This window comes from Aricia agestis, chromosome 17 (assembly GCF_905147365.1).
Source record: "Aricia agestis chromosome 17, ilAriAges1.1, whole genome shotgun sequence".
NCBI lineage: Eukaryota > Metazoa > Arthropoda > Insecta > Lepidoptera > Lycaenidae > Aricia > Aricia agestis.
Window position 1 is genome coordinate 5,687,115 of NC_056422.1, and position 26,867 is coordinate 5,713,981.

The 26,867-nt window shown below is 36.5% G+C and overlaps 1 protein-coding gene across 1 annotated transcript; it reads left to right on the plus strand.

Annotated features, from left to right (window-relative positions):
- Positions 1-1,004: 1,004 nt before the first annotated feature.
- On the plus strand, positions 1,005-26,456 carry LOC121735560. Its single transcript, XM_042126410.1, has 3 exons — positions 1,005-1,141; positions 22,692-22,880; positions 26,139-26,456. Exons 1-3 carry the CDS (start codon positions 1,087-1,089, stop codon positions 26,339-26,341), a joined length of 447 nt encoding a protein of 148 aa, XP_041982344.1. The 5' UTR covers positions 1,005-1,086; the 3' UTR covers positions 26,342-26,456.
- The last annotated feature ends 411 nt before the right edge of the window (positions 26,457-26,867 follow it).

Here is a 26,867-nt window from a genome sequence, read left to right on the forward strand (position 1 = left end):
GGTGCGTTGCCGGCCTTTTAAGAGGAATAAAAAAAAAAGGGGGAGGGTAGGGATGGGAAGGGAATTGGGGAGTGTAGGGAAGGGAATAGGGTAGGGGATTGGGCCTCCGGTAAACTCACTCACTCGGCGAAACACAGCGCTAGCGCTGTTACATGCCGGTTTTCTGTGAGAACGTGGTATTTCTCCGATCGAGCCGACCCATTCGTGCCGAAGCATGGCTCTCCCACGTATTTAGCTTTAAATAATAAGAAAAATAGCTTAACAAATTTTTCTTTGGCCTAACGTGTCGTTTAGTCTAACATCACGCCAAAACAATATAAATGGAATCAAATGAAATTCGACATTTAGGCAGCTCAGGATTTAAATTAGGACCTAGAAACCGAATTATTCCCGAACAATAAAAGTGTTTTCATAGTCTCTTCAAAAAACAGTGCCTTTTTACATTATTTCAGTCACTATGCGGAAACCACAAAAGTATTTAGTGCTAAATAATAAAATTTAGCTTGCCTATTCAGATGTTAGAATATTTAACATTTATACAGCCTAGCAGGAACAACATTTGCACGGCACCTGTGGTTTATTTTCACACAATATTATGTAGGCTTAGCTTACTCACCTGACATAACAAATATGTACGTATATGTATGTAGCTATATGTTTTACATGCAAACTGCAAAAGTAACAGGTTCTTAACACGTGTATAAATATTTTGTTATTTTTTCCCTGTACCTATCTAAAAATATCCCCTGGTGTAAATTAATAAAATTTTCTATAACAATTAAAATTGTACACTTTTCTTGTAAGAAAAAAGGTATCAAGTTTTCTCTCAAATTGTAGAGCTCGCTCTTTGCTCTCATCCACCGTTTTCGCTTATCGCAAAATCCAGCCGAAACTAAAACTTTTGTGTACTAAAAACAATATTTTTATCTTTAATCACAGACAAAATAGAGTTTACGCGCTACAGATTAAAAATATTCCATTCCATTCCATTCACGCGACCGCCTGACGCCGTTTACTTGGCATTTGGTGACCGTAACCGCAACGGGACGTGCGTATTTTGTGCTAGAGTTCGACGAGTGAATAAAAATGGCAAAACTCGCTATTATTGTGCCCATCCTCTTCTTCGCCTTTGTGAAACAAAGTAAGTGAATAATATATATTGTTTTTCTTTTTTTATTTTGTTATTGTGCGACTTTTCGTTTTTCACGAAAACCTGTTCGTACTACGTTGTTGTTGTTGTTTATGTAGAGTACGACTCTGCAAATTTTTGGTCACGTTTTTGTTTTTTTTTTATTGATGAAATGAAACGCAGTATTGAAAAGTGTTCGAATAAAATTCGTAAATTACAGTAAATCAAATTATAAGCGAAATTATACGAAGTATCTTAAAGAAAATGTAGAAAATTAAGTTGTAAATACAACGCTTTTACACTTAAATCATAATTTTTTTTTTATTACTGTCCACTGGATTTATAACATTTGTAATTCACTTAAAAATAGTTAAAAATGTATAGACCTATTGGCACACAAAATGCTATGATATAACTTTGCGCGAAAGTTTTCTGGTTATGTCACTGTTTTCTCCAAGTAGGTATATGGTGAATAAAAACATGCCACAGAGGTTGCGCAATGGTAGGCGTGTATAGTTTTTAAAACCTACCAAACTGGTTTCGCGACCTGCGAATACTCGCACAGCTAATAACTTTGATTTTGTTACATCCTTTATCATTGAGGCTACTGCCTACTAATTCAAAAGTTATTCACACAAACTTGTTCAACTCTACAGTTAACCAAATGAAATTTTATATTATGTAGTGAAGCTCAAGAATATAGAAAGACTTGTAAAATGCTATTCAATTTTAATTGCAAATTTAGGAACAAGAAAAATTATGAAAGGTTATCTTAACAAAATACTTATAGATAATTTTGTATTGTTTTTAAAAATAAACTAATATTATTCGTAGTGGAAAATATTACAACCGCTTTTTTTAATTGGTTAAATAACGTCTTTGTCTCTATACGTGGGAGAGCCATGCTTCGGCACGAATGGGCCGGCTCGACCGGAGAAATACCACGTTCTCACAGAAAACCGGTGTGAAACAGCGCTTGCGCTGTATTTCCCCGAGTGAGTGAGTTTACCGGAGGCCCAATCCCCTACCCTATTCCCTTCCTACCCTCCCCTATTCGCTTCCGTTCCCATCCCTACCCTCCCCTATTTTATTCCCTCTTAAAAGGCCGGCAACGCACCTGCAGCTCTTCTGATCCTGCGAGTGTCCATGGGCGACGGAAGTTGCTTTCCATCAGGTGACCCGTTTGCTCGTTTGCCCCCTTATTTCATAAAAAAAAATATAGAGCGATATATTTGTATAGCTTATCGTGATATAATTCGTAGATTTAACCTCGATGTTTAGAATAATGTAGAGAAAGTTGCAACCTTTTGAAAGGCTCAGTCTGACCTTTGATTTGGAAATTATAATAGACTAAATATTTCACGCGACTTCGTGCACGCAACGTAGAATCCCGGAGAAACCGTACACTTTTTTGAGATATTATTTAGTTTACGTTCTTAGCTCTGGTTTACTCTATGTAGTGCCAAGGCCCAAGTTATATCAAAAACGAACCAGTAATTTTAAAGTTTTTGCGTGAATTTAATTTTATGCGTAAAAATATTTAAAACACATTTTGTAAAATAAATTACTCTTATTTTGTAATTGCATTTCGACGATCATGATGATGGTAATGATGATGACTGTTTTGTAAGATACCAGCGAATGTAGAACAGTGCACTCATAACTCTACAAAACTGCAAGGTCTGCAGATTGTCAAGTCTCGTAAATAAGTTGTAAATTGTAATGTCAAAGCGAAATGTAAATCACAAGAGGATTTTACAAGTTTAAGCCAAAAAGTTAAGTGGAACAAGGGCTCTACAAATAAAAGTGAATGTACTAAGTAGGACTGTGTTGGAGATGTTGAGATGAAAACTATAATTTCTGTGATATTTGAAGATGTACGCGAATGAAGTGGATAACTTTTTATAACATACGGGAAATTATTCTTACGATGAAAGATGAATCTTTCATCAGAAGCTTTATTTGTTTAGCATTGAATTAGTGGTTAAAATGCTACTAGAGTTATGGGTAACTATTTCAATGGCATTAATTTTTACATAACTTTATTGTGGCAGAAACTTCCATTCTGCACCTCGAGCAATAACATTTATAGTTGTACATTTATATATTTAAAGAAAGTCTAAATAAATATAATAATAACATCAAAATACTATATTAGTTAAACGGTAGTAATGTGTCATAATATTGTGTGAACTACTATGCAAATGATAATACTGAGATGCATAATAAAATCTTTGCATTATGTTTATCCGACGTGACATTGATATGATAAACACTGTATTTAGCATAGAATAACAAAAGTTAATACTTTGTATTGAGTAGGCACTATAGGTAAAGAACTCTAGAAGCAACTTCCTAGAAATGTACAGTCAGCTGAAGATTTCTATCGTGTGAAGTGGGACAAGATAAGAGCAGTCGGTAGGAGCATATAATTATAGTGTATAATAAAGCAATAATAATAATTATCTGAGATCGTATTTTTCACTAGAAAATCAGGAACAAACTTCATTAAAAAGAGTCATAAATACTTATCATGCATTCAAGTGGTAAATTTTAAAACAGACTCTGCGAAACGCGATAAATAAAATTAAAGTTTTCAATAAAATATATTTGTTTATGAAAAGTACACAAATACTTCTGCACTGCCGTGTACATCAGGCTTTCCCAAAGCGGGTGATAACGCCCCCTTGTGGGCGCTGAAGGTCTGAAGGGGGGCGGTGTGGGACCCAGAAAAAATGGGGGTGTTGTGTAGAGGCTTGGATTCATCTGGATGCATTTTAAATTGAAACAATGGGGCCGCTAAATTATAACTTGTTCTTAAAGTGGGCGGTAGACATAGTTATCCACTTCATCCTTTTCAATTTAATCAAAGTAACAAGCATATTGGCGTGCCCATAAGTAAATGTTTGGCTGTACATTTCAGTGTGTGTTTGTCGTTAGTCAGCCACGATAAATGTGCTAAATAGCACAATTGGCAAATACTGTGTGTAGGTGTAGATGGATAGAGTGCCTCGCAACCATTCTGTGTATTGACACATTGAAAACACTTCTACTTGATAACAAGCATGTAGATCCGTGGTCGTCAAATTGCGGCCCGCGACTAAGTAAATTATTTGAATTCCGTTATAGGGTTCTGTAATCAACAAAACTTGGTTGTCCACTGAACCCTAAAAAGGAACCTTAACACGTTGATTTTTTGTAAATTGATAGGTTAAATAGTAATATAATTTAGTAGTAACATTGTCTTACATATAGAACAATCCATATTTTAGGACCATCAAGTCAAAGTATTAAATACTTTCTATTTCTGTTTGCTACCGATAAGATTTTTCGCAGATAAAAATGTTGTTCGTCTTATCAAAATGAAGCTTCTCAAAAAAAATTAGCTTGATAGTAATAAAAAAAAATTGTTCTAGGGCTCCCGTACTATCACTCATAGGGCCTGTAGCTCTACCATGAGTTTAAAGCTATAGTATTTATCGATATTCGATATTCGATACCGACTACGTAAATTTTTAGTATGGCTATTTTAGTTCCGCAAGTAACCGCTAGAGGCGCTGTAAAATTTGCCATACTAAAAATTTACCGACTACGTAAATTTTTAGTATGGCAAATTTTACATCAATGGTATCGAGTATCGAGAAATACTATAGCTTTAAACTCATGGTAGAGCTACTGATTACACCTACCGAGTAGAGTGGCGACTGGCGAGATAGTGTTCCCGACCAATAAAACTTGCCGAGAGTACCTACTGTCTCCCTACTCAACTTGGTAGGTGTAAAAAAGGCTTTAGTTTGGAACCGCTCTTGGAGCGCCCCTCAAATACTCTGCGACCCGGTGCTGGCACTCACATTGTCATGTGTGGCCCCTGGCCAGTAAAGTCAGTTTTATGCGAGCTTAGCGGTGCCGAATTGACCAAACACCATGCTCGAAATCTTCGCTCCGCTTCGCTGTCATTCTGCTGGAATAGCACGATTGGTCAATTCGGGCAGTGGAAACGCACCCTTATTATTTGGCATGATCTTGAGATTTTTCTATTTGACCTTAGATTTTGGGGGCGTCATGTCCCATGTGACCTTCGGACCCCCCTTCGGACTGGTAGGCGACCAGTAAAGTGTAACGATCGCTGATGTAGGTTGTAAAGTATCAAGACATGTGACTTCTATATACTATCTAAGATGACGCCCGCAACTCCTTTTCGCCGAAAATCATTTATCGCGTGGGAACCGTGTATTTTTCCGCGACAAAAACTAACCTATGTCCTTACGAATCTCCCATTAGCGTCTCCCAAAGTATCGCCTCCATACCAAACATTTAAAGTGGAACAGCCGTTTAGGCTAGAAGAGGTAACAGATAGACATATCTACATAATATAGATTCAAACACCAGCGTTTGATCACATACATAGTTTGAAACACCAGCGTTTGATCAAACTAATAATAATAACTTCCACAGTGGTTTCGGTGATGGTGGCTGATTTCATTGAAACCAGACCTTACGCAAGAGTAACTTTATAATGCCCAAGTATGTGCGCACTACACAAGAGCACTATCTCTATTCCTATACTAGGTTATCCAGTGGGGCGGACGACCGACACGACCGGCGAGATATAAGGCGTAGGACCGAGTTTTTACATGCCCATCCAACGCATAGATCATCTTACTTGTCTGATAATCAGGTGATCAGCCTTATTTTATTGATCATACTATCAGGACATTGATATCCAGATATCATTGAACATCTTTGAGGGTTTCTAGGAGGTTCCTGAAGATTTTTGACAGGAGTTTATCTATTCGACAACGTCGATGACTGGTCAATATATTGACGTCAATAAAAATCACTTGTGAATATAGATGAATTCGGGATGAAAACCACAAAAATTATGAATGTGTATGGCTAACATTGTTGATTCGTATAAAATACAAAGAAAATATATTTTTCCTTTATTTTTGTACCTATAAATAATTATACTTCTATTTCTTTCCACCACGACCGAAGGTCAACTTAGTCACAAACACTTACGTCACGTGGAACAAAATTATGCTTTAATTTGCATGAAATTATATTTTTTCATCCTCCATTTAAGGCCTGTTTAGACACCGCAATTTCCGCGCGCAATTTGCGATGCTTGGTGTAAACTGACCGTTGCATAAGGATTAAGGACACACTTTACCATGCAGAACTTTTGAGCCGATGACTTTTTGTAAGTCTGCCTGTCTATCTGTCTGCCACCACCGCTATTATAACAATTTAGATGAAATTTCGTATGGACCTTGAGTCTCGGCCCCCATGAAAGGACAAAAATAAACAGTTTTCGCGTGATGAATGAGTTTTGGCGCAACGAAGTTAGAGCATGAAGATGTATACTTATTATGGAGTGTAGATGGAGGAGAACTATCTCTGTATGTAAAAAAGTGTCCGCTGAAATGCGTTAAATTAGGGTGGCGCTACAGTAGCAACAGGGTAAATTTTAAATTATTTAGCAGCTTTTATTTCAGCTATTTTAGGTTATATTTTTCAAAATATATTGGTATTAACCCAGTACTTCTGTGACTCGGCTATTCGGCTAACTTCAATTCATATTTTGTCACCAACGGCTACATTCATTCCATACCCTTTGCTGTAGCTAGCGCCACTCTTGGAGGATTTTTCAACTGTTATTGTCTGCGTACAACTGGACACTTTTTCAAATATCCCCCATATAAGATAGTTCTCCTCCATCTACCCTTCATAATACTTATAAAGAAATTTTATTCAGTGCCGTACTTGAACACGTGATTTCCACTACATCCGAACAGAGCCTTATTGTTTGTAGTCGCAAGGACACAAGTATAAATAGTTTGGGAATCTGGAACGCTTCCGCAATGCCGTGATGAAACTAGTCTTGGCAAGATATCAATTAAATTTTCAAGGGCCGCGACCTTAATATCATATAAATAAGGGTGACATTTATAGATTTTTTCTAGGAAAGTTCGTCCAAATAGTTTTTAAAAACTTAAGTTATGTCATAAGGGATAAGTAACGTTCAGTTTGTACACAATCGTTGACATTTATGGGCAATCAGACGAATAAGTCCTTCTACAATAATATTATGTTCGTCGGCCGGGCCTCATTCTTGACTGGCTGATCTAACAAAGGTATCAGGCTGAACCTGAATAAACTATGCTGAAAGTAGGTAGTTATCTTACAAGACTTCAGCCTAACAATACATAACTAAACGTAGAGGGCATTTAAGGCGACGCGCGCGACGCCTTGATAATTTAGCTGTAGCGATATCGATTTTTCTCAGCAATGACTAAAGCTAAGAAATTAAAGTTCATTGTCAGTATTCATCATGTATTTGTCTTTGAAGTACCCATAGCATAACACCATTGGTCAACTTTTATAACACAGAATAATCAATCAAAAAAACCTCTGTAAAAAAAGGGATTTCTATTTTGCCAACAGCGGAGAGTGACTTAAGCTTCCAAAATTTGTACATAATTTGGTTCAAGCATACACTTTAATTTGCCCATAGCTTATATGAAATGTATTTTAAATGGTTTTTAAATTACGCGACAAAACCATTTTGTCGCTTACGCCCTTTCCATTTTTCGCTATTCTATTGCTTGTTCTCATAGTCAACAAGCAATCTAAAACATATCCAACACGGTTTTTTACTTTAACGCGGCGTCACCTTAAGAGGAGTCCACACCGCCCTTTTTTCCATACAAACGTTGTCCCCTGTTTCCTCCCTGGATAATGCTAGTAGAGTTATAATTTTTTTCCTGAATATCTACGACCACTAATACGATGTCCCTATGTTTTCTTTTTTTTCATAATTTAATTATTAAATAAGATATGAACGTTCAAAAACCCAAAAAAATGGTCAGATTTTCCGCAGTGTTCAAACGTCCAGAAAACAGATTTGGCTAGATTATACATAAAAAAGCAAAACATAGGAACACAGCTCAAGCCTTTTTTTAATCTTTAATGAAAAAAGTACTTAAATCGGTTAAGTTTTGGAGAAGGAATCAGGGGACAACGAATCGTTGATTTTCTGGATTTTCTGCAGTTGTCTCTATCGCGTTCTGCGGTATAGGCTTGAGGTAAGGGAGACAGCTATAGATATTACACGTACTTTTTTTTCATTTCTCTAGCCCCTGGTGTATCCTCTTAAACATACTGATCCGGTATAGATTCATTCGATAGAAAACGCGAAAACCGTGCGAAAGACTTCACTTGTAATAATATCCTTGCTTATCCTTACTAATCGTAGAAATTCTGTGTCAGACAGGCATAATCGAATAAACATATTTTTATTTCATTATAAAGCATAACTTTCCAAGAATGTTATTAATAATCGACACACATTTAGATCATCACCGTTTCGTAAGACTTCCGACAGAAACCGGTGCTATTAGATAATGTCGTTTTCGATTTTCATTATATCATTACTAGCTGTCCCGGTTTCTTTGCCATATAAAATATTTCGCCCGTATTATTTTATTGAAGTGACTAAATAAGTATGTCACCATGGTAACGTCCATCGCTATCCCGTCGCACAAACAATGGTCGCCGTCAGTCTCGAGTTGTAATAATTTACTATTATTTATTCAACAAATGCACTTATCAATATAAAAAGTACCCAGTAGCTGATTCTCACACCCACTGAATATGCATATAAAATTTGGCTAAAATCAGTAAAGCCGTTTCGGAGCAATACGCGGCCTAACATTGTGACACGAGAATTTTATATATAATAAGATTTTCATATTATATGGAGCAGAGTTTTCTAGAAATATTTCTTACTAGATTACTAGATGAAGGCCACCAGCAGTATTTCCGGACCTATACGACCTGCAAACCTTCAAGAAGAGAGCGTATTCCCTCTTAAAAGGCCGGCAACGCACCTGCAGCTCTTCTGATGCTGCGAGTGTCCATGGGCGACGGTAGTTGTTTTCCATCAGGTGACCCGTTTGCTCGTTTGCCCCCTTATTTCATAAAGAAAGGCCAACTCCGTTGCGCCAAAATTCATTTTTCGCGAAACCGTACTTTTTCCGGGGTAAGGTAAAAAGTAAAAGGTATCCCTTGTCCTTTAAAGTATCTCCATACCAAATTTCAGCAAAATCGTTTTGATCAGCGGTTTTAGTGAAGAGGTAACAAACAGACAGACTTTCGCATGTTTAATATTAGTATGGATGGTTTCATCGTATGTTCAGTGTTAAGTATTAACAACTAGTAAAACAATGGGCAAAAACCTTGGAAAAGCAAATGACCTAATGCTTATCCATTGTTGATTGAATTCAAGTAGTCATAGTATAGCGAAAGATTCGAATTGCTCAAAATTATAATCGTTTAACCTACCTATTTTAGTGTAGACGTGAATACAGGTATATATTGTAATTTGTAATGTAATAAGAGATTGTAATGAAGATAGTCCCTAACCAGTAACCACACAACTCACAAGGCTATAGTTACCAAAACTTCATAGATATAATACTTACATTTTTTTCACTGTATCAGGGCTTGTATTTGCATACTTACTTAATTTTTTGCTCTTTTATTTTATTTCTTTTGTTTTTACATTTTTTAGATATCAGTTTTGTGACGTGGTTTGAACAATAGTGGTTTCGGTATTTAAAAAAGGAAAAGGGTTAAGAAAAGAACAGAAAAGAATTCATCGTTACGTAGACGTAGAATTGTAATTTACAAAGAAAAATATAGAAGACGCTGCAAGTGGTAGAACAAAACCTAGGTACTGTTTATCGGAGGCTTCCGAGCGAAATGAACAATTTTCACTGTATTTTCTTTGGTCTATCTCATAGTATGGGACCTCGCTAACTCGATAACACATCCATACTTTCCATACTAATATTATAAATGCGAAAGTTTGTCTGTCTGTTACCTCTTCACGCCTAAACATCTGAACCGATTCTGCTGGTATGGAGATACTTTGAGTTCCGGAAAAGAGCATAGTACGAAAGTTTTTGAACGGAAAAATGTACAGTTCTGGCGCTATAAGTGAATGGTAAAACAAATGCTATGTCATAATATTATCCAAGCGACATTTCTACAGTTTTTTTTTTGAAAGTATCTAAGCTCCTGGTCTGGTTAAGACCATGATGGTAGTTTAATCGTGGCTGTAACTAGTACTAGTTGGTTTGGAGATAAACAATGAGGGGGCCTGGCTTTCTTTGGTCTGTCGCATAGTACATTCTTTATAAGTACAAACGATTGTGTAAGGTATTTACCATTATTTACTATGGCTCCACTTTCACTTTCAACAGCGTGACACACATTAGGGCAATGTACCTAACTTTCGCTATTTCACTTTTTAAAACGACCAACCAACCATAGATATGGCCACTAGCCAATAGCTACATTGTATGAGTGAAGTCCACATGATAACATGACCTACATAAATGAGCTATCAAGTTTAGAACCTAGATATACCTCACTATAATACACTAATTTACTATTATTTAGTCCATGTATACTAGGGTTGCCACCTAAATTAAAAAACCAGGTTTGAAGTTACAAAAACCAGGACAATTTCGCCCAAAAACAGGACAAAAGACTCGCAATAGTAGAATAGTAGAATTATCTTATGACAAAAAACAATAAGTTTTAGGAAATTAAAATAATAATGTCTTTTAATCAATAAAACATTATAATTAGTTAAAACAATTTATCATAATATAAAACAAACAATTTTGTTTACAACAAAATTTTAAACTTGGATAATTTGTAGTGAACCCAGGACGCTACCTAAAACTATCCAGGACGTCCCAGGACTCTAAGAAAACTAGGACATGTCCTGGGAAAACGGGACGGTTGCCAACCCTAATGTATACGAAAAGTGGCCTATGTATATAAATGATCCAGATTCCAGAGCCTAAATTACCACCAGACCAAATTTTGTTAAAAATCCATTTAATACTTGAGTGAAAATGTATTATTTAATATACACGCACTTACAAACTTTCGCCTTTATAATATTAGTTTTATTATCAACGCAGTTTTATTAACTTAATATTTATTGTTTATTTACATAATAAAAGAAAATAATTAGGTTTTTATATATTATTTTATGATAGTTGTTAAGTACATTTGCAGTATCTTAAAGTTAGTTACACAATTTTTGCATCTTTATCTCTGTGGCTCAGTTGGTGGGCTGTTGGTAGCTCAAGCCGGGGGTCACGGACCACGGGCGGCACGGCCCAGGGGTTTGATTCCCGCCGACGGAACAAAAAGTTTTCAAAGTTCCTGGGCTATGGATAGGGATGCCAATTGCCATCCGTCCGGATTTCCCGGATTTGTCCTAGTTTGAAGGGCGTCCGGGGTGCGTCCGGCCGGGTTTTTGAAAAGTGTCCGGTTGAAATCCAGACACTTTTGATGAGAGAAATTTAACTTTTAAGTCATGCAGCAATAAACGAAAGATAAAAACTCGCTTAGCATACACACGGTTTCTTGCACGTACTTGAGTTAGTCAGATTTTTACAAATTCTTATTGGAAAATCAAAAATTGGCAAGACGTTATCGTAAATATACTGTTTAAGAGGTGTCCGGGGAAATAACCACATTTCGGCCAAATGTCCGGGAATATTGTCGTGCCTGACTGGCGAAGGGAATTTGGGTGATGGCGACCCTAGCTATGGATGTGTATTAAATATGTGTATCAATAAAAATCTTAAATTCATGTATGGTTTAAAAGTATTAAATATATTTCCGTTGTCTGGTACCCGTAACACAAGTCCTTCAGGTACTTATCAGGCTAAAATGACGTGGTGTGAAGCGTCCATAGATATCCATAGATATCTTTACTACAAACTACGTAGTGCGTTGTGCGTAGTTACTGCCACATAAAACCGTTCCGACCCAGTGGCTAACTAAAACAGACCTACGTTACGTCAACGTACACGAATATACGTGATGCCACCGTAAAAATATGCCAAAGGTAATGAAATGATCTCGTAAATCACGGATCGGAGCCCTTAGCCAAGCAGTCATCGCATATTAAGGTGGTTTCATCACCATAAAGAAGATTAGGCTGAAGTGAGAATTGACATACAAGAATTGGACACCTGTTTCAAAACAAAACCTATCAGTCTATATTCCATTCTCACAAACTTTTCAATAAAATAAGTACCAGAAACACGTTTTTGTAATAAGTAGTGTTAATTGATAAAAAAATAATAACACACTATATATATAAATATATATACACATATATATTTATATATATATATATATATTTATAATATTATAGGGGGTTTCGGGGGCGATAAATCGATCTACCTAGGAATCATTTTTAGAAAATGTCATTATCATCGAATACCGAGCAAAGATCGGTCAAATAGCTAGTAATAATAAAAGTCAACAAGTATGCTGTACCTTGAGATTTAATTAACAATTAAATATCAATGTTAGTTTTATGTCCTCCCTAGCCTAACTATAAAGGTGATTCATATACAACGTTGAATAATCATTTTCAAGGATATAATGCAAAAAACGTAATACTTACCACAACAATATAAATTTAAATATTTCTCATAATAATATTAGCATTATTACCAAAGGATAATTGTGGGAATAACAATGTTTTATTATATTCGTAATTATTATATGATTTTAATTCAAAGTACAAGCTTATAAACCAGAAAAATTAATTGATGTAAAAAACCCGAAAAAAATTATCTAAATTTCAACCCCATTCTTTTTAAGCTTACTTATTTGACGAACAAAAAAACTTATTTCAATAGTTCTTCAGTCTTCACCAATAATAAAAACAGTAGGTATCTATGAAGCAGTATAAAAATATTACACCAATCAATACTATATCAATACTCATAGTGTTCGTTTATATACCTGTAGCTATTATCGGGCTTTAGGTAAAGGCAAGTCATTTCTCTCAATATAAAAACAGTTTTCTATACACCTTATCTACCCTTCGATATGCTGAGAATAATACTTAGCTATCAATACTAACGATTTTATCAATGGCATCATTCTCTATCTGCCCGCATCTTATGAATGGTTCAATAAAAAACAACCCCGATCATTGAAGAATGAATAGAAAATTAAACCAGTCAATAAATCAATAATTATCATCACCGTAATAAGATTATTCAATATGAAATTATTTTCGAAAGCACATGTGGGAGAGCCATACTTCGGCACGAATGGGCCGGCTCGACCGGAGAAATACCACGTTCTCACAGAAAACCGGCGTGAAACAGCGCTTGCGCTGTGTTTCGCCGAGTGACAGACAAACAGACAGATAGACAGACAGGCAGACAGACAGACACGCTTTCGCATTTATAATATTAGTATGGATTACCTATTATAAAATATGCGAAAGTGTGTCTGTCTGTCTGTTACCTCTTCACTCACACTCTTCACCGATTTTATATTTTGATTCCCGGGAAGGTCGGATACTTTATATCCAGGAAAAAGGTTTGGTTTCGACGGAGTTGTAGGCCGCATCTAATACGAAATAACAAAAATACTCATCAATATAATTATTACCAACATGCAAAAGCAATTTTTCCTTTCCACTGTGACCTACTTCTATCGAATCCAGGACAGAACAGCCATAAAAACGCCATTACTGATAGTTGTGGCAGGGGATTGTTAATTATGTTAAGGACTTTCGTTCAAAAGACCAATTTGTCTTCTTCCGGTCTTTAGTTCACTTAATGCTATTGATTGTGATTGCATTAAGTGACTGTGATTTCAATTTATATCTAGACGCTTTATCCTTTTTAAGTTCGTCTCGACTGTCGGTCAAAGAACGAACTGCAATGTATAATTGAATATGTACTAAAAGTGGACGAGGAAAGAAGTATTGACTGCGCTAAACACAAACTCTTTAAAGAACGGATTAAGGCTACTTGATGCCCTAAGCAATCCATGCCTGTGGGCCCCCCGACCCTACATGTATGTCAACTAGAATCGGTCTTTACCGCCTAAAAACATTAGTTTTTTCCTAGAAACTTTTTGGTGACGTGAAAGTGAGACGTGAACGAGCCCTAAGGACGGATATTTGTGCTTCCTCTGGTGCCCCCTCAAACGTGATGCTCTAGGCAATTGCTTAATTTGATTAAGGATTAATCCGCTACTGCAGTAATAGGGAATATTAGGCAAAAGTATCGGAGCTGAGCGCGCTAGCACATACGAATTACCCTATTCCCTTCCCTACCCCCTCCTATTTCCTTCCCTTCCCATCCCAACCTTCTCCTATTCCCTCTTAAAAGGCCGGCAACGCCTTCTCTTCTGATGCTGCGAGTATCAGGTGACCCGTTTGCTCGTTTGCCCCCTTATTTAAACTATACATAAGCAAGTATGTCATATTTTGTTCAAAATATTGATTGAATTCTTCAGTAGTTTCATATTATTTTTGTTTGATTATAAGTTATAACACGTTATCTTAAGATTCTACCTTTTGCGATAAAAGCTGTTTAAATATTCCGATGTTATCTAAGTGTCATGACTCATGACTCACAAGTGTCATGAGTCATGACATGTGTGACGTGTCGTAGGACCCCCGAACTTGGTGTCAACGGGTCAGGGGCGCAGGGCTTATTAAGACTATTACGCAAATTGACCTCATTTCGAGAATTAAAGGATCAGCCATCGTGTCTGACAAGATCTACGACTAGACAATGTTTTATAATGTAGGAAATAGAAACATTTTGCTAGATAGACATTTACGGTCTTACCACAAAAGATTAAGTAAAACATCTATTGAACAGTTGATAAGAAAAAAAAAACAATTTACCTACATAATGGTCTCAAAACAACTGTTCAATAGACGTTTAAATCTATTGAACAGTTGTTTTGAGTCCATTATGTACTTTTTCACCTGTTTTACAGCGGGCTTACACTATCCCAATCCAGTTTTCAAATCCAACGCTGGATTGCTACTGAAATGACAAACGGGCACTGGAATCCACTGGTATGCATTTCAGTGCGTTCCAGTACATTGTTCTAGTAGCAATCCAGTGCTGGATTGCTATTTTTTTTAATTGTCACTGTATATAAATAATGAAAACTGACTAGTAAGGTCTACCAGAATCTGATGGCAAAAAGTGAGTTTTTTTTTAATGAAATAAGGAGGCAAACGAGCATACGGGTCACCTGATGGAAAGCAACTTCCGTCGCCCATGGGCACTCGCAGCATCAGAAGAGCTGCAGGTGCGTTGCCGGCTCTTTAAGAGGGAATAGGGTAATAGGGGAGGGTAGGGAAGGGAATAGGGTAGGGGATTGGGCCTCCGGTAAACTCACTCACTCGGCGAAACACAGCGCAAGCCCGGTTTCACGCAGGTTTATTGTTGTGAGAAAATAAATTAATAATAATAATGGAATGGATTCCATGTATCCAATGATCAAGGATATTTTTTGAAAATCTACTGTCATAAATTGCCATCAGATTCTGGTAAACCTATAGTTTCACGATCGCCTAAAAATTACAAAATATATAACTGAAAAGTCCACTCTCTGCATCTCTGCTTACTCTCTGGTAAGCAATCAGCGATAGAACTTCCTTCACAAAAAAGCTCTGAATATAAAACAGTATAAAAAGTTATACATTTGGTCTTTAAAAAATGCTACTGCTTAGGAGTTAGGTATAGTAAAATAATAATATCCCGGTTTTGTGTCGCTCGTCGTTAAGTCGTCTGACCCTTGAAACCTTGTCAGTGCGAAACATCCTGCAAAGGCTTCGTCTTATTTTCTTGACCTAAAAAGCTTAATTTACACCATTGTTTTTTGTTACAATGGATATTTAATATTTATACAGATTACAGTATTGTCTTATCGTTACACCTGTGAAAATAACATAATATTTTATTTCATTTGACTATTAACATCCCTTAATCCCTTGCTACGCTTTTATCAAGCCGAAACTTAACTTTGCTAAATAGTATATAGATCTATTATTATCGAAAGCCTTTCTGAAAATAAAATCTTACCATCTTGTTGCAACAACAAAACAATGATGATGATGATTGAAGCTACCTCAAGTTTTGACACCTAGATTTCATTCCTCATTTTGAAGCTTCTATGAATGTCTGCGTGCCTGGTACCACATGGAGACGAGGCACGGAGTGATTAATGGTGGGGTCAATTAACCCACTTCAATTGATCTAGGGTTAAGTGTCGAAAAGGGTGACCTACCTACGCCAAGGGCCTACCAAGGGCCTAGTTTTAAATAACCGCTTAGCACAGTGTAAGTAAAGTAATAACATAGAACATGACAATAAATTAGTGATAATATTTTTCCTTTATAATGTGTATCAAGTTAACTGTAAAAGTAGTAGCGCTGCAATAATTACTTTTAAAGTAAAAAGTGTGTACAAAGTGTTTCTACGAAAAATGCCCCATCATCATGAATGCCTGGTACTTGTCACAACTCACAGTGAACTTTACAATATTATAATAGGGATACAATATTATAAAAGGGATAAATTTTACTAGAGGCCCGCAAGTCGCAACTCCGTTGCGCCAAAATTCGTTTCAAACGCGGGAACCGGGACAGAAACTATCCTTAACTAGACGTTCGGTACGGCTTCGTCTGCGTAAATTAGGATTTTCACGGAAACCGTACATTTTCCGTAAATAAATAGTTTATCGTGGTACTCTATATCTGTTTTTTTTTTTAATGAAATAAGGGGACAAACGAGCAAACGGGTCATCTGCAGCCGGCCCATTTGTGCCGAAGCATGGCTCTCCCACGTATGCTGTGCCAAATAACATAAAAATTGCTCCAGTAGTTCGTAAGATAAGCACTTTCAAATATTTTTTCCCGTTTTTTTTCACATTTTCCTCAATGTCTTCGCTCCTATGGTCTTAGCGTGATAACATATAGCCTTCCTCGAAAAATAGGCTTTCAAACACTGAAACATTTTTGTAAATCGGACTAGCAGTTCCAGCCATTAGCGCGTTCAAACAAACTCTTCAGCTCTTATTATTTAGTATAGATGTCTTTTCCCCGGACACATTAAAGTATCTGATGTATCTCCACACTAAATTCCAGCAAAATCGGTTCAGCGGTTCGGGCGTGAAGAGGTAACAGATAGGCAGACAGATAGACAGACATTAGTATGGACTTAATTCAAAATTTTTTTTAGAATGTGGTTACTACGATAAAACCGATGCCGATTTTGATAAAATGTTGTGTTGAGATCATTATAGTCCCGGTAAAGGACAAAGGGTACTTTTTTTATTTTTTACTAGCCGTTACCCACGACTTCGTCCGCGTCAACAAAATGTAAAAAAATTAAATAGGAAAAATGTCCTCCTCCTTTTTGGGAGTCGGTTAAAAAGTAGCCTAAGTTACTCCTTATTACATCAGCTATCTGCCAATAAAAGTCCCGTCAAAATCGGTCCAGCCATTTCGGAGATTAGCGGAACAAACAGACAGACATACAGACAGACAAAAATTCTAAAAATTGTTATTTTGGTGTATGTACCGTATAAATATTCATATGCATGTAGTAAAAATACGTGGGAGAGCCATGCTTCGGCACGAATGGGCCGGCTCGACCGGATAAATACCACGTTCTCACAGAAAACCGGCGTGAAACAGCGCTTGCGCTGTGTTTCGCCGAGTGAGTGAGTTTACCGGAGGCCCAATCCCCTAACCCCTACCCTATTCCCTTCCCTACCCTCAACTATTCCCTTCCCTTCCCTTCCCTACCCTCCCCTATTACCCTATTCCCTCTTAAAAGGCCGGCAACGCACTTGCAGCTCTTCTGATGCTGCGAGTGTCCATGGGCGACGGAAGTTGCTTTCCATCAGGTGACCCGTTTACTCGTTTGCACCCTTATTTCATTAAAAAAAAAACGGTTATTTTAATATTACAAACAGACACTCCAATTTTATTTATATGTATAGATGTATAGATAAATAAACTTTAAGTGTATTTATTACTCTATGCTTGTAGTAGATATAAGACTACGGTACTTGATTGTTTGTAACAAACATACTTTTTTCAACTTGTACGTGACCAGAAAATAATAACTTGATTGTTAGCTGGTTGCTTACAACCACTATAACGTTACATAACCATTGTCCATCGTCAACCTACTGTGACCGAACCGTAGGCCTTGGTCACAAAAACGTATCGTAAAAAATTATGATTCTAACCTTGCGACAAATCTGAGTAAATTGTAGTTTTTTGAATTTCCGTGTATTCAATGCTAAGATTCAAATAATGCAGTTTATCTTATATTTTATTTATTGCTATAAATATGCTCGTAAGTAAACTGTCTATAATATTATAATAATTTGCCGATACAAAAAACTTTTTTTTTTCTGGCAAGAAAGACAAGTTTCCTGATGCAAAGTAAATTTATAAATTCGTTATTTCACCGTCAATTTTCCGAAAAAAATCTGGGAATTCTCGCTTGATATTCTGTTGGCGACTTGTTTCATATTATCGTAATTTTGCGATTGTGTTATCGTAAAGTTATGCATATTTTTAGCAACTGCGGTTGTTTTACAACACAGATGAGACGGTCGATAACAGGTAGAGTAATCGTTACGTGGTGTGTTAATATTAGTTTTAAAGAAACAATGTCTTTAACTACGCTAGAAAACAAACCAAATTAGCTGAAAAATTGTGGTACTTTACAGGTTTTCTTCTTTCAAAAGTCGAAACTCTGGGCTCTCTTTCTCTAATGTCAGATAATTGCAAACGACTTTGAATATTTTAACATATTTTATACTTAGGTATACCTTATTATTACTGCTTCCTAATTAATGATGTATCATCTACTGTAGCATAAAAGAGTTCAAAAGCTTTTGCAAAATCTATTCAGGTGTATCATACACCTGAATACCTACTACCGCTTGTTATATTCATTTGTTTTCTCTTATTTTTTTATTTTTACTTAGTTTTCTATGATTCGTGATTACTAATCATGTATGAAGATAAAATCATACAACATTCGAAAGCTGTTTATTGGATTTCGATAAAATATTGTTTCGCATACTCAAGCGATAGCGTAGAGTACTGTATAATATGCATTGGTCACAGCTAGTTTGAGGTTATCAGTTAGATTCTAGGATTAGTCATAGATATTTATAAGCAAGGCTAGATTTGTTCACTTCTTCCTACATTTTATAGTCACACGTTTAAATTAAATTGGGTAGTTCCGTGTTAAATTGGAATTGAGCAAAAAATTTATTGACGATTGTATGTGGTAACTGGTAATAATATAAATGTTCTATACTCAAGCGAACATGCGCCAGTTAAATTTTTACCGAAGGTTCCGGGGGAGACTCCGGAAAGAAGCGCGCGTCACGTCGCCGTTAATTCGTGATAATGTGTAGTTGTTAAGTTTATATAATTTTTATGTATGTTAGTCATTAAGGTATATATTGTATGGGCCTACGTAGCCAGATTTAAATAAATAAATAAAAAATCGTTTGCCTTTTAAAGTCTTCTCTTTCTTATAGACGATTAATTAAGATTAGTTAATTCAGGAATAATTTGTGGTCTTACCGGCTCATGAGCAAATAACAGCATAAAGTTATACTTTACGTAGAGTATATACGTCCCTGATAAAACGTTGGTTGGGTTGCACCAGAGGCGTGGTTAAAGTTAAAGTTATGATCAAAGTTATGGTTATAGTTAAGGCTAATTTAACTTTAACCTTAAGTTTGACCACAGAATTTGACAGAAGACGTTGCTGGTCCGACAAGGCTTTATAAGAACGTGGGCGGGGGCACTGCTGGTAAAGGAGAACTGTCAAAAATGGCGTTTTTGTATGATGACAGTATTAGTTCCTTTTTTCACCAAGTGCATTTAAAGCCTTGTCGAGCTCTATGGTTATGGTTAAATATGGCGTCTTGATGGCGTCAATTTTTAACTAATAAGTAATAACTAATAACCACAGAATATATTATATTAGGAGTGCCAACTATAATAAAAGATTTGACATTTTGCATTGTAGTTAAAGTTATGGTTAAAGTTACAGTTATAGTTAAAGTAAGTTGGTGCAACCCAACCTTAGCGATGAGCAAAACGCCCATAAATGTTCATAAAATACCAAAGTTCCCGGGCGTTTGCCCAGCTACAAACAAATTATTTTAAAATACCAACGAGCTAAAATTACAAAACAAATTTTAAAGCAATAAAAGAATTGTTTTTCCTCCTCCACGGCGGCTAATAGAAAACCGGTTTATGATAATGATTTGTTTCGTCGTCATCACATACCTAACGAAGCCCTTGGGTATAGTCCGACAAGAAAGTCATGACAGGCGGGAAAATTTTCTAAACGTAATCACGCTTTTATAGTGTATTTTTTTCTTTGTATTTTCACAGAGAACGCTTATTACATTTTAAATATTGTCACCTTGCACATTTTATCTCGAATTAATAAAGTTCTCATATTTTTTATTTCATTTAAAAAAATTCCCTCCTGTCATGACAGACTATAATATGACCTAATTTCAATTTTAAGCAAGTTTTTGTACTTTAGCGTTTTACAACAGGGTGTAACAATACTAAGTGATAATATTTTAGGGTGATATAAATCCCTGTTAAGAGTTCACTGTGAAAGTAGCAAAAAAATACCTTAAAGTATTATCACTTATTTTTGTTACACACTGTATATTCTGTGGTTGCTAAATCTGCTAATAGCGGATAAATTCGGAAACGTTCAGCTAAGGAGCGTCCTAAAATTTGCCTTAAGACCATCTCAATTTAAGTGGAACTTAAGAGCCCATATGACCCTAACTTGACTACATACTTTAACCTAGATCTCAAAATCTGTAAGGTCTAGAAAACTGATTTTTGACACAAGTTACTTCAGTTCATAAAGATTAAATGCTCAAGACGAAAACACGATTACTCAAAAAATGCTCGATAGTTTCTTTTTTACAAAAAACCTTGTTTTAGACACATTTTTGCTTGGATCTTCGAAGTTTGCTGTCTTTTCTTTAATATTTTTTAATATCTAAAAAGGTATTGATAAAACCTAAATTTGCTGAAAACACTTTTTTCATAATCATTATAGTTCGTATTTTATTCAAGTAAAACTAATTCGGCGATGATTCCGCGCCGCCCTTTTTCACTGGCATATGAAAGACGGGCGTGAGTGTGAAGAGAGAAGGACGATGTTTGATTTTTAGAGTCAGGTGAACTCTTAAGTATCTTTTGAGGCAGTTTTAAAGAATAAGTACTCCTTATTGACTTGTAATGATAAAAACGTGTTTGCGTCTGTAGCAGTCATTATCATTAACTATGAGAACCGATGGCGTGATGCTTCACGTTCAGTTATTTTAGCCTTTACATCAACGATATAAGGATCAGTTTCAAGATACTCAAAGGTAAAATAACTATGATTGCTGCAAGGTTGTCGCCATTCTTCATTCTAGATCACTTTAATGTTACTTACCTATTTAAAGAATACCTAGCTTGTTAGGTTATCTAGTAGTTATCTGATGTATTGTTATAACAACATGCTAGATCTCTTGAACGCGTGTAGGTTTTGCGTGACATAATATTAGAATAGTACTATCGTCTAGACCAGGGATGGGGAAACTACGGCCCGCGGGCCATCTCCGGCCCGCGAAGGCTTGAAATCCGGCCCGCGACCATCAAACAAAAACCAAGAGAATATTTCGTATTGTTAGTTGTTAGTTAATAAAAGTTTAATTTAATTACAATTTCTAATTTCTTTTTTATTCCAACAGTTATGTTGTAATATTTGCACAATAAATTAGTGTTTCAGAAAATACATAATATCAATATTTGTATTTCAGTACTTAGCTAACAAAGTCAAAAATGCAACAACTTGGCCCGCCATATATTTTGTTAGGATTATATTGGCACGCGAAGGAAAAAGTTTCCCCATCCCTGGTCTAGACTCTTGAGCTTGACGGCAATAAGATTTGACCAATCAAAACACGTTTTAGTTTGGTTCTACATAATATTTTAAAGAATACGATTATGTACTTCAATTTGAAACGGATTAGATCTAACAAGAAACGAAGTAGTAATATTAAATTTATTTTTCAGTAAATATAAATACATTTTACTTGGAAAAGTAAAAACCAATTAAACCTTCAAATCTATTATACAGAGTGTAACAAAACTAAGTGATAATAGTTTAGGGTGTGTATGCGTTCTTTATAATATAGATTATAGAGTTAACTGTGAATTTTTTTTGTCATTAATTGTATGGGTGCAAGTTTAAAGAAGTTGCTCTTTCAGCGCTGCTACTTTCACAGTGAACTCCATACAGGGGACTCATACTCACCATAAAGTATTAATATCACTTAATTTTGTTACACCTTGTATACTAGCTCAAACGGTGCTGCGGCTCAATTTGGAACTATTAAAATCGTATCAGTTTCGGGGGGTAAGGCTACTGTTCTGTAGGCCTACTACGAAACCGTTTTGAGACTGAAACAATCGCACGAGAATGCCGCGTCCTGCTCTAACAACGTCATTTCACGTTTGTTAGAATAGGATGCGGCATTCTCGTACGATTGTTTGAGTCTCAAAACGGTTTCGTGGTAAGGCCCCTGGTATATGCTCGAAGGCTAATGAGTTTTTCTCCTCTTCCAGGCGAAGCTGTCCGCTGCTGGCAGTGCTCCTCCGACCTGAACCCGTTCTGCAACGACCCCTTCAACCTCAACCACCTGGACTACTCCGGCTACATCCCCGCCAGGCTGGAGAACTGCGATGCCAATACCGGCGCATCTTACCCCTACCTCACATCTTCCAAGTCCGCTTGCAAGAAGCAGAAGAAATATGGTAAGTAGCATCAGCAGACAACCCCCAACTCATAAATTTAAAAGTAGATAAAACCAAATTGTTCTGCACTAAGTGGATTGATGATGATGACCTATAGCTAAAAACACTCGATAACATCAGCTTTAGAACGAAATAAACTAGATCGGTCCAGACGTTTGGATGCTACACTCAAACTTATAACACCCCTCTTTTTTATCGGGGGTTAAAAAGTGCCTCATCAGAGTTATTCGACTCGGATGTCGGATTCATAAAACTACGGTGCGGTTATTGCTTATTGGCTTCGTTCGTTCGCTTATCGCTAGTTCTTTTGAAGTTGTCGATTTTAATTCGATTTACGCATTGTGAACCCAGCCCTCCCAGGTGAATCAGGTGCAGAAAAACAGAACATTTTTTCTCGTGGCATTTAAATAGAAGATCTGAATCTATTCTTTATATACCCAGTGCTCCTGTAAAATAAACTAATTCTAGAAAAGCAGTAGATATTTAATATTTGAAGACTTAAAGTTTATCTCATATCTGCTTAAGAGGTGCTCCTGTAAAATAAACTAATTCCGATCTCGAAAAGCAGTAGATACTTAATATTTGAAGACTTGAAGTTTATCTGCTTATGAGGCTCGACACTTCGGACTTACACACAAAACTGGATTCATGAATCGTGACACGTGATACAACCTTCACCCATGATAATATCATAATATCTTTGATCTTTACATTTAGCTAGTCACTAGCTAAATGTAAAGATCTGCTAGTGCCAAGAAAATGTAGAGGTACGCTTAAATAATAGGTAGGTACCTAAACTATCTCTAAACTAAACCTTTGATTCTAAAACATAACTTCCTTTTACGAATAAAAGTTGAAATTCAATGCTTTCTGAGCAATGAAGATTTGTAACGAAACCTTGGCCTTTAACGGCATATAAGAAGCGATTTTCTTCCAAATTATCAAAAATCTCATCCTTAAATCTTTTAATAACAATGCGTACAACTATTACTATTGTAACTAAATATAGACGATGTAATTTGAGCAAATACGGACGTTGCGTTACATCAAAATTACCAATGAAATTAGTGTGTTTGGCACCTCGTGTGGTGAGATCACTGATCATTTGGCACGTTACTGGTGACGTGACTGTAGTTACTGTATTTTTAACCGACAGCCCTAAACATGGTTGTGTACTCAATTGGTAATTTAAAAACACAGAGGGTACTAAATGTAATAGAGTTATCTTGGTAGAAGAATCGACTTGACTAGAAAAAGTCCAACTATAAGTGCTTTCCAGTCTTCACATTTTTTTATTCTTTGCGATTTAGGTTATTTGTGGGTACAACATTCGTTTTTACGTGATAATAATGATTCTATAAACACGAAAGTCGAACATATCAACCAATTTTCATTAAAATTGGTTCAGCGGCCAAGAGAGAGAGAATATAGTCAGGCGTGTTTTCGCATTTAGCTACATACGAATTTAAACCACAGTAGGTACCTACTAGGTATTATTAAAAGGTTATTTAGAGTTTTTTCAAGCAATAACGTATATCAATTAATTTAACCCTGAGGATATTTACCATGGTACCAACGACCCATAACGACAAAACGGGTGTGACCAACTATGAATAACACACAAAATGACCGCCGTTTTTTCGTCAAAGCGTGTCACGGTTTCTTGTGTTGGCCATCAATGAGCAACCAATGCCACTATGCCAGCTTGAGGTATTAAAAAATTGCGTGTACTGCATATTTATGAGTTATTGTATGCCATATACGGAAGCTTGTCGTCAGCGTATTGTATTTACTTTAATTACCAGTGTGGGAGTGATTTTTTATGTAATTCCCTCATGTCCTTTACATACATTTACCTAAGTCTAAAACAAAAGCTTAATGTCCACTATATCTATACAGAATGTAACAAAAATAAGTGATAATACTTTAGGGTGTGTACGTGTTCCTTGTAGAGAGTTCACTGTGAAAGTAGCAGCGCTGAAAGACCAAACATTTTTTTCACTTTTGTATGGGCAAGGGCCCGAGCGTCACGAGTTTTCCCATACAAAAGTGAAAAAAAAATTTGGTCTTGCAGCGCTGCTACTTTCACAGTGAACTCTGTACAAGGAACACGTACACACCCTAAAATATTATCACTTATTTTTGTTACACCCTATATATCTGTGCCAGTATTATAAGAAATACCGAGTCCCGTTTCGCATACTAATCTGGGAATATCCTGAAATAACATCCTATTTTAGGAAGTCGTCCCTGTACCTGTCATGACAATGTGTAATCTGTGGTAGATGTCAAAAATGTTTAAAAGTAGTCTATAAATTATCCTAGAGCCTTAACTCCAACCAGATCAAATATGATCAAAATTCTTTTTTTTTTTATGAAATAAGGGAGCAAACGAGCAAACGGGTCACCTGATGGAAAGCAACTTCCGTCGCCCTTGGACACTCGCAGCATCAGAAGAGCTGCAAGTGTGTTGCCGGCCTTTTAAGAGGGAACAGGGTAATAGGGGAGGGTAGGGAAGGGAAGGGAAGGGAATAGGGGAGGGGATTGGGCCTCCGGTAAACTCACTCACTCGGCGAAACACGGCGTGAAACAGCGCTTGTGTTAAGGCGAGGATAAACCCCAATTTGTTATTCCGTGACTCCCGGTTTACCTAGTTCCTATATAATAACGAAGTGTTAAAAATATGAGATATAAAGCACAATATTCAAAATACCTTAAACCATAAACATTTTAATAAAACGTAATACTTTGGCTGTAATTAATTTACAAACTTACCTCCGAAAAAACTCTATTTCATCGAAATATCAGTATTAACTAGGATAATTGTACGTTTTATTTGAATAAATTGTTAGTAAATCTATATTAAAAATTCTTTAACCGAACAATTTTGTTTCTTAATATTTATTTCCAAAGATATTTTAAAAAAACATGAAAAATAGAGAAGATCCGCCCGAGAACCTGTAGTTTTATGCTAAGCTAAAATGAATCTTATTGCGATGCGTATACGCTTGGTCTTTGGTTGTGTGCAAGGTTATCGTTTTTGATTGAGATTAATCCCCGCCTTAAGCGCTGTTTCACGCCGGCTTTCTGTGAGAACGTGGTATTTCTCCGGTCGAGCCGGCCCATTCGTGCCGAAGCATGGCTCTCCCACATATAAATCGTTAAGCAGTTTTTGCATGAAGAAGTAGACAAATTCATAATTGTATTATTAGTGGGATTTGCGTGATTGTAATTGATCGACTCATTTTATCATTCCAGTGAACGGTCAAATGATCATCTCCCGAGGCTGCACATGGAAGCGGTCAGATGACTACAGCACCCAGTGCCCGATGATCAACAATCCCAACGAGATCGCCTCCTTCTGCGAGACCTGCGAGTATGACGGGTGCAACAGCGCGACATCTATCGGCAAAACTGTCGCACTACTAATCGCGCCCCTGGGCCTTTTGCTGTTTAAGTAATTTTAGGGTTAACTAGCTTTATGGGACCATGTTTTCCGTTTAACCCACCGCAGCCCGTCTATGCCACGTAGGAACCAGAATTTTTCGCCCCTTAAATTGTGTGTTAACTTAAAAACATTGAGATAGCAGAAGTAAGGTGGTGTTTTTCTAGAGTAAGGGGCTTTGTGCACTACACGGAATTTTACCATCCGGCGCGGCGCGGCATCCCGATTTCCTACCTTATTTATATGGCAAACGTGAAAGTTATGAACGCCGGACGGTAAAATTCCGTGTAGTGCACAAACGCCCTAAATGTTTCAATTTTATGCATATTTTAAATGTGGCATACGTCTTAAGGTGCTCATTTCAGTAATGGTTATTCAAAGATACAGTAAAAGCCAACAATAATTAATCGTTATGTTTGTATATTTGTTACTTTGATTGCATAATGTGGTCCGCTAGGTTAAGTTTCTCTGTATGTATAATTTGTTCTTATGGGTTAATTTGTATTAATTTAATTTTTCTGTCTAAGCGTAGACGTGCACTC

Bases quoted from the DNA above. Each gene is read 5' to 3' on its own strand.
- LOC121735560 (XM_042126410.1), top strand. From the start codon at position 1,087: ATGGCAAAACTCGCTATTATTGTGCCCATCCTCTTCTTCGCCTTTGTG. The intron at 1,142-22,691 runs GTAAGTGAATAA...CTCCTCTTCCAG, and splicing joins CTTCGCCTTTGTGAAACAAA to GCGAAGCTGTCCGCTGCTGG. The intron at 22,881-26,138 runs GTAAGTAGCATC...TTATCATTCCAG, and splicing joins CAAGAAGCAGAAGAAATATG to TGAACGGTCAAATGATCATC.